General features: G+C 49.9%; 1 protein-coding gene across 1 annotated transcript in view; it reads left to right on the forward strand.

Moving 5' to 3' along the window:
• Positions 1-6,012: 6,012 nt before the first annotated feature.
• Positions 6,013-9,443, forward strand: part of LOC102378666 (carboxyl-terminal PDZ ligand of neuronal nitric oxide synthase protein-like) — a 31,852-nt gene continuing 28,421 nt past the window's right edge. Inside the window, exon 1 of the mRNA XM_014526522.2 lies at positions 6,013-6,034. Within this exon, the coding sequence (XP_014382008.2) occupies positions 6,013-6,034 (22 nt within the window). The remainder of the gene's footprint in view (positions 6,035-9,443) is intronic.

The following is a 9,443-nucleotide window of genomic DNA, read 5'->3' on the forward strand; positions in this document are numbered from 1 at the left end:
CGGGGGGGCCTGATACTAAAAGTTTGCCCGAAGTCTAGGTACGGGGCTGCCTACCGGCCAAGGAGGATTCACCCCAGATGCAGATTCTTAAAAGCTCTTGCTTTGAGGGTCCGATTTAAAAATCTAGATGCTCCCAAAAGACGTAAAGCCCGATGCCCCGATTACCGCCCCCTGACAGATTTTGGAGTAATGCACCTGTGCTCTCTGGCTTTGAAAGATGGGCCACAAAGGTGAAGAGATGGGGAAGGGGAGGGTAACATAGGTAAAGAAGAGTGCTTTCTCATGAGCCACTCCAGGCTGGTTTTGGACAAGCCTCAACACAGTCCATTAGTCTAAAGCAAAGGCAGAGCAAGTGCAGCTGCGCCTGGGGCACGTCATCTGAATGCATGGCTTTCTTTTTCCTTTTCACAGAACTGAACGATGTAGGGAAACGATGTGTCCTGCACTAACAACCTCTGCTCGCAGCCGGACATGTTCTTTGCCTGCTTAAAAATAATAATTCTGGAAGGTGCGAAATCCCAAAGCGGTGCAGTTCTCTGGGTTTACTGAGGAATAATGTCCTGTGTGACCCCATCCCACAAGAGAAGTAAATATTCAGGGACGTTGAGTTCGAAGGGCTCTGAAGTTTCTTAGGCTCTTATAAAAATCTCCTCTGAACGGCTCACTTCCCCTATTTAACCGAGTTTTAGCTATTTCCATATTAATTGTCGCTTAAAATAGCTGACTGGACTTGGCTTTCTTGGATTACATGATAATAGTTGTCTACAGTCGCTTGGGAAATGGGCTGGCTGTTGCCTAGCCTTAATAAGCACCTAATGAGACAGATCTGGCTGTTTTGAGGATGTACCTGTCTGGCACCAAGGGGTCCCTTTGGGCAGTGAGCAGACAGCCCACGCACTAAATCGAGTAGGAAGCTGTAGGAGCAGAAAGACCCTTTAGAAAAGGATGTGATGGTGTCTTGTTGCACCGGCTGTATCATGAAACAGAGGGAGTCCGCTTGTGTGTGGACGGGGGCTGGCAGCACGGTGGGCTCAAGCAGGGTCTTGGGCTTTGGCATTTGCCCTGCTCCCTGGGCTGGAGTACTTTCAAGCACACTGCAAGCCCACCTTTTCTCCCAGGCCTCTGAGTTCCTACCTACGAGGTCCTATGGTTGTAAAGGGAGTTATTTTATGTGCTGCTGTGGATTGATGTTGGGTGACGGAGAGCCATCCGCTGTATATTTTGATGACATTAAACAAATGCCTCCAGGCACCATGGAGCTCAGCTTTTACACGCTGATAAAAACAGATGACGAGAGACAGGATGCTGTCACAACTAGGAGGTAGATACTAGAGGAGAGCCAGGGCACTCCCTCTCTCTGCCTTACCTGACTTTTCTGGAGCCCTGCAATAGCAAAATTTAGTACGGGCAGACAAGTCGCTTTACTCCTGTATACGTGCAGACAAATGTAATCCACGGTGCAATTCAAATAATGGACTAGTGCTTTTCTCCAAGGTTGTCAAGGCATTTCACAAAACAGGAATTCACCAGGTCTCAGCAGTAAGTCAGCCGTGTTTGTATAGATGCAACCCAAGCAGAGGTACGCGGTCGTAGCTGTATATGAAGAACCGGTGCATATGGCTCTGAGAGTTGAAATCAAGAAGTTGCTGCGTGGGTACGGTGGTTCAAGGAGCTGCAGAAGCAGGATACACATGTTCAAAAGGAATTATGGTATTTATGCAAAAAGCCGCAATGAAGAAATAAAACTATTCAAAATTGTGTGTTTTAAACATTGTGTTTTTATTAGGAATTGCACAAGACCAGCTTTTTCTAGTGCTTCTACCATCGCTTTAAAATAGTATTATGAACAACCTCAGGGGGTCAGAAGTATGCCAAGGAAATACAAAAGGGGCTTTTATAATAAAAACAAATGACTCGACACCACGAGATTTTGTCCCATGTGCAACTATGTTAAATCTGTCAAAATATTAGTGCAGCGGGGGAAATCTGACAAACACCTGATGGTCCCACAAGAACAACTTTTAATGGTAACAAAAATATGTACCCTTTAGGGATAGTACATTCAATACAAAAACAGCAAATGCCGAGTGCCCTGTGTCACGTAGCCGGCAGGTGGTGCTGCAATCTGTGAAATGTGCTCGTACAGAAAGCAGAACACAGCCTCCTGCTAAAATCCATCACATTTTGTCAGAAAGAAGGATCTATATAAAACTAATCAGAATTTGGGACGTAGCACCTGTAACAGGAATTGCTCCGTGCTACGGGGACACAGCTGAAACGTGAAATGAGGAGGAATTATTTTAATAAACGTAACAAAAAGATGGGGTAGGTGCTCAGGCAGTGATTAGAAGGGGAAAGAAAAGGACAAACAGTTCCAGGAAAATCAAGATCCCGCCTGTTGGGGTCCGAGCAGACAGCGATCGGAGCTAGCCCGTGAGATCAGACCATGGGAGCCGCGGGATTGCCCTCCCACCCTCATCTGACTCTGCCACCTGATGCGGGGAAGAGGGAGAGAAAAGACAGCATTCCCACTAAGCGCGTGATGCTGCCCACACCGGAAGAAGAAAGACCCTTCCCCGCAGATGGCCAGCGCAGCTGAAAGTACGAGGCTTCATCAGCCTGGTAATGTCTCATCGCAGCAGCCTGCAGAGCTCCGACTACAAGCTGAAAACGACCTTATAGTGCGTCCCGCCTGGTGTCGCAAGGAGAAACGACCAGGCAGGGAAAGGTCCCGGTCCCTTCTGTCACAGTCAGCAGCCACAACTGATTGCACGCTAGTCGCTTTACAACAGTACATGCTCTTCATGTAAATCTCATGGATTCCTCAAAGATCCTGACTTTTCTGCCGCAGCCCTGAGCCGGACCCGAGTCAGGGGTATGGAAAAGACTGTATGGAAAAGTCAGGGGTATGGAAAAGACCTAAGGCACGGATGGTCTCCCCATGTTTTTCTTCCTATCCTTTGGTCCTTTCAGGAAGTGCTATCAAAAGGATGCTCTTGACCTGTGCAACTGTCCAGGAGACTGGACGGTCACCTTGCTGGGGGCACCTGACCCCAGTTGTCTTTCCTGCTTGCTGCAGGGGGCTGGACCCGATGATCTTCCAAGGTCCCTTCCAGCCCCTAACATCTATGAATCTATGAAAACTTCAGCAGTGTTTGTCCAACACCTTCTAGCATACCCAGGGACTGGCATCTTTTATCCATCAAACGCAGCCGACACAGGGTTAGCATCCTAAACTAATAACCATTCATCCCAGCCCTTTCCTGGTGGATCCCTTCTAAGAAGAGAGGGATTCAGTTCCTTGAGGTCCAGTCAGTCTTTGACCACTCTGCTGACACTGCCCAAAAGGCTGTCCACCACCACTTGCACTGATGGGGAGGATAGGTGTTTTTAGTGAGGGCGTCTGTCTGTAAACACCTATCAGGACACGGCTCTGGCCACCAATGCCAGTCACCGAGTAGCCACCAGATGGAAGCAACTGCTGAGACTGCTAGCAAGGGCCACATTTAAACAGCCGATCTACAAATGAAAGGCTCCTTATTTTATTGCCTGCCCTCCTGGCCAGTCCTCTGCAACACGTGCTAGCACTTCATCACCATAAACACCAGCAATAATGAAGGAAAATCATGGGAAAGCCAACAAGTCTCATGAGCAATGGAAACATCCAACAAAATGATTGCAGGGAAGGAGGATCTGTGTATATATAATTTGTAGAAATCAGTTTTTCCAAGGGGTTAATGATCTACTACAGCGATACACCAGATACCTGGTTTGCATTAGTCTGCATGGATGAAACCATTATTTCCTGTTGAGATAAAAGGGGATGGTAGGCACTATGCTGCAGGAAGTCAGGCTGTACATAGTGTTCACGCCGTGCAAGGTAAGGGGGTAAAGTGGAGGTGGCCTAGTTAGACGGTAGCAATGGAGTGGCAGGAGCAGCGTGCATCCTGCTATATCCTGCAGGTTAGATCCAGCGGCAGGAAGCAGAGCATTCATTTTAAAGCTCTCTCTATGGCAAGTCCAAGGGAAATCGAAAGTTACCATGTGCTCCTAGTACCGCACCCAGACTCCTGGCAGCCCCGGGCAAACTTTTAGTACCGGGCCCCACTTTGCCAGAGATAATGATAATAATTATCGGACAATGGGGAGGGGGGAAATGACCATTTTGGGGCCCCCTTTCTGTCCAGGCAGCTGCTTGGTTCACCCATGTCTGTGTCCAGGTCTGTGTGCTCCTAAGCATGCCGGAGACGCCCACCTTCGGATGGATGCAGAAAGCAATCTTGGTCTAGCCAGGGTTATATGCTAGCACATGCACAGAGTATACAGAGGGAAAAATACTTCTGAACTGTTTTTACCCAAAGAATCTCTTCAGGGCAGCAGTAGCTGCAACGACTCTTGTAGGTGGGGGGACAGCCTGATAAGTGAGACAAGGTTTGACACGGGTACTCACATGCACTTGTCAGTACAGCATCCCATGCCCTGAAGCAAGAGAGCTGTCCCCTTAACTTACCTAATGAAAAAGAAATCTGCCCAGGAAGAAGCCTGTGTTTCAGACCCACTTTAACAGTCTTTGCACCTGTAAAACAGGGATGCCAAGTCAGCCAGCTGCCAGGCTCGGGGCATGGGGCAATAACAGGCAGGCGGCGATTCCAGTCTCTGCCTCATGCCACCCATGCCCTAGACATCAGGGAAGCTGAGATTATCAGGTAATCACAGGACTCCAGAAGCTGGTTATTTAAAAGCATCGTAAAACGTGCAATCAAAGTCATGAGTTATATCAAAACAGCCACACACAAGTAACCTCCTCCAAGCTACAGAATGAGAATTATTGCATCGAGTATTCAGTAAATCATGTTTAACAAGGACTAAAGTTACAGCCAAGATGCCTTCACGGCAAATTCGTGAACGTGGACAAAGACCCACTGTATCGAGTTATCTGCAGAGAACTAGCCACTCGGCTCTGAAGTAAATACCTCCTGTAATCACAACGGGCGTTTTTTCCAATTGTACCTTTCCTGATCAACAGGAAAACAGTGTTTTATAAAATGAGAAGTCAGAGGAAAACTAGTTTGGTAAACACAGTCTCTCTTCGGGAAACATCTCTGTTTTAATTAGGCTTCCCAGGCTGGGTTTAAATTGGTTTACATAAACCTATGCTCGCAGTGTTTATGTTAGGCTGTTCACGATTTGTGGTTGACCTACATATTCCAACAAAACGTTTGCTGCATACTTCTGAAAAACATTTGCATGATAGAAGATGATGAAAATATGCATAATTGCAGATGACATTTTTCATTCCTAAATCCTCTTGTACAGAACTTTGGACCCGGCCATGCATGAAAGAGGCTTGTGATTGTAATGGGCAGATTTTCTGTCTGCGCTAGAAATCCCAACCTTCGGGACATTCGGCTTCCGTTTCTCCCCGAGCACCACACATCTGGTGCGACCGCCTAACCAACGGGAACCTCGGCATGCTGAGCGCACGCCGGGCATGGACCGAGGGGGGCTGGCAGGGATGAAACCCTCATGCCGTGGGAGCCTGTTCCACAGTTCACTCCCCGGCGCAGCTCAAGAGATGCATCTGTCCTGTTGTAACCCAACCCAATCCAGCATGGAGCGGTGCCATCTCAGTGCAGCTGCACCGCAGTATTTACAAGACGTGCTGGGTGCTCCCAGGATTAACCGAGATCCTCCTCTCTCATCCGACCATCCTGGAAATCAGAGAAGGGAGTTATCCGACGTGAAACAGGAACCGCCCAGGGTCAAAACATTTAGCCCCTTTGGGAACTAGTTCGCCTGTCTTTATGCTGGTGATTTACGCCCACAGAAAAGCTTGGACTCAGCTGTGGGCAGTGCTCCGGCTTCATTCAAGCACAAGGTCGATTCATTTGACCAAGGTCAGGAAGAGAAGCTCAGGCCACTCCTTGCTTCCAGCTCTCTGCTCCGTCTCCTAGGTGTAGGAAGCACAGCGGCGAGGCAGGGGACCTATACCTCATCCTCTGGCTTTGCGTGATGGCTGAGGAGGGCTTCCAAGGTACAAGCAGCTGGCTGGAAATGCTAGTGCATGTGTCTTGTGAATGCGTCCCCCAGGTCCAAGATCACCGCCTGATTACATCCAGGGGCTGACAGATTCTCTCTCTCAACAGCACTGCTTACTTTTGTTTCGCTAACGTCTTGGGTAAAGTATTTAATCGGAAATAAAGAAAAAAGACATTCACCAACTGGAGCTGTCCCAAGCTCTGAGAATACAACCAGGACATGTTTTGGGGGGGTTTTAACGTCCAGTCTCAAAATGCTAAGTCCATGGGGGTGGTAGGTCCTTTTCCTCTCTCACGTCCTTCAATCCCTTGTGCTCTGCAGTGGGAAAGGGCTTTAAACATTGGCTCTGTTACCAGATTGGAAAAAGCTAACAACCCCCCCCAAGCTTTTAATTACTGTTCTAACGAGCGACCTGATTCAAACTCAAAGTCAGTGAAAGACTCCAATCAAGCCTCAGATACTTCACTTTATTATTCCCTCTCTGCTATAAAACTGCTGCGCTTTAGCCTGTAACTTAGTGGTCTATCCCTTTCCATTGCACCCACCCCTCTGCCAACCTGCAGCCTTAAAGAGGGACCACTCTGCTTGCTTGCATGCTCTGACCAGACACACGGTGCAAGGCACTGCTCTGAAAATGCCCATTTCATCGCTAACGGCAAGTGCCATCACCTGTCTAAGGGCTGTCCGGCACCGATTCCTCACTACAGATCTACACTGGAGATGGGGTGCACTAGCAGGTGCTTCTAAAACTGCTATGACAAAGCCGAAGGAGCCTGATATACTAGGCTGAGCGTAAAAACTTTGAGACTTTTCAGATCATCCAAGTCGAACGTGCCAGAGTGCTGCAATGAAGATTTTCCCTAGTAATGCCCCTTGCTTGTCTTGTTCTTGCCAAGCCCTGTCTTATTTATTGTTTTAATCTATGTAGTTCTGCAGTGCAGAATCTAGTAATGTGTCTGACAGGGATAAAATGTTACCAGGAGGAGTGGGGGGGAAATCCTGACTCCAAACCTGGCTTCCATTCAAAGCTTGCAGCGCCCTTGGGAGGCACCAAAGGCCACTGTGCAGGTCCCTGCAGCAATGATGGGTTTGGAGATACCCAGCTGAGGCAGACTCCCTATGCCAGAAGAAGGGCGTTTGTGCCCGAAAGCTTGCAAAGAACAATTTTTCCAACTATAGTTGGTCTAATTAAAGATACCACATCTACCCAAAGACTGCAGGACCAGCAGGTTCAATGCACTGCACCTGTGAGAGAGAGAGGAAGAAAAGGCAAGAGCATTTCAGGAGCGCACAGAAAAGAAGCCCCAGATGTGGCCCGAGAAGCCCAGGCAGGATGATCCTGAGAAAGAGCCAGAAGAGGGAATGCTTTTTGGATAAAGCACTGGCTGGAAAGAGGCTCAGAACTGCGAGCAAGAAAATCATCTCTTCTTCTCTGCCCCCTCCTGTGTTGAGGAACAAGGCTTTACGTGCATGCTTTGTGAACGAACAGGACTGCGTCATCCACCTGACCCCAGCACCGCCGTCTCCTCCTCCTGACACAAGCGTCTCGCTCGGGTCACAAAGGGGAACGCGAGGATGGTTTTGTCTACATGGACTGTTGCCTGCTCTCAGCTCCTCCTGTTCTCCCACCTTCGGTCTCTGGAGGGGAAGGCCTGCAGCTCTCTCCCTTACATTGAAGCCAGGGTCTTATTTTTTTCAGCAAACAGATGTTTTAGATTTAGCCATCAGAAAACTAGTCCCAAAGACAGACATAACCATTAACCTTAGAGCAGCTGAGCCTGATGAAAAGTCCTGGAAAGTTAATGAATACAGGGAATTACACACCTCATTTCAGTTGTAATGGAAAATATCCTGGAGCTGCAGACTCTGAACTCATAATCACCCCGGTTCTTAGTTTTTCAGCATCCCCACAAAATTCACCCTCCACTTCCCCACTGCTCCAAAAACATTTTCCAGTCTGCATCTCACTGGGGAACAGCAGGGCTTTTGGCTTGTCCTCTTCAGGAGAGGACCAGCCCCATCAGACTAAAGGTACCGGCTGTTCCAGACAACGCCCGGTCCCTTGCATTCCCGCAGGCGTGTGCTAGTGACTAGAAAGGCGAGGGACCCGATGTTTCAGCAGCCCAAGCTGCACAGAGCAGATGCACGGCATTGAAGGGAAGCCAAAGGCAGGGTGTTGGGAACCACCATGGCAAGTCATGAGTTGCAGCTACACTAGTCTCTCTTCCCCTGCCAGCTGAGCACTGCTGCTAAGGCCAAAGCACTCGGGTAGACTAAACAGCAGCCACTTGGTTTGGCTTTGGTTGAAGGGCGCCAGAGAACTTAATCTCTTCCCATGTGTCCCACATCACGCAGAACATTTTCCCGGGGGGTTGTGCAGCTTGGTAAGACTTTGTTTCCATATTTTCATAATTAGCAGAAACATCTTGCGCAGTCAGCAAACAAGCATGTGAAAAGCAATCACGAGAAGAGACCGATCCCCAGGAATCCACTGGCGAGGAGAGCTTATTTTCATACATGAAACAGAACCCACCTTGGAGACGGTGAATAAGAGGAGGATGAGCAATCTGCATGCCTTGCGGCAGGAGATGCAACGCGGGGTTATAACTGAGGAGGAGCTTGGATGAGACAGATGGAAAAGCACAGCAAAGAGAAGAGGCCGACCGACCAGATCGCTGTGCCGACCTAGCCCTGCTGCCCACCAGAAGTGCTAGTAACCTCGGTGCCTGAACTCCAACGCTGAAACAACACGAGCTCTTTAAGCTGCTGCTCCCTGCCTTAAACAAGAAAGCTCTATCGTGGGCCAGGGTTCATGGCCACCACCATCCACCCATTGACTGTCCAAGCTCAGATGAAGTTGGGAGGGCTGGGACGCAGGGACTGGGGCTTGGGTGCCACACGGAAGTAATGCACGGGAGCAAGCATGCAGAGGCTGGCCGAGCACAGCACGGCTGCCTGCATGGGCTGGCGACCCAGGCCTGAAGGCCACGTCCAACACGGGTAGTTACAGCAACACCGACAGTCATACTGACTATCCAGTCCCTGGCACGCAGCCACCACGCTGGTGCAGACACGGATGCCCCACGTCCTGCCCGAAACAGGTAGTCACCGCGGCACCGACAGTCACACCCAGCGATGCAGGGCACACACACTTTTCACACACATGCCCCACGCCCTGTGTGAAACAGGTAGTCACCGCGGCACCGACAGTCACACCCAGCCCCTGGCACGCAGCCGCAGACCCGGCTGCCTCTCCCAGGCAGCCCCCTGCAAAGTCCCCGGTGCACGGAGCTGCGGGCGCTTTGCACGCGGGGCAGCAGGGCCGGGAGCTGCCCCCGGTGTGTGCACACGCACGCACGCAGGCACACGGCGCGCTGCACGGGGCAGCCCCGCGCTCCTCCCCC

This window comes from Alligator sinensis, unplaced genomic scaffold (assembly GCF_000455745.1).
Source record: "Alligator sinensis unplaced genomic scaffold, ASM45574v1 scaffold611_2, whole genome shotgun sequence".
NCBI lineage: Eukaryota > Metazoa > Chordata > Crocodylia > Alligatoridae > Alligator > Alligator sinensis.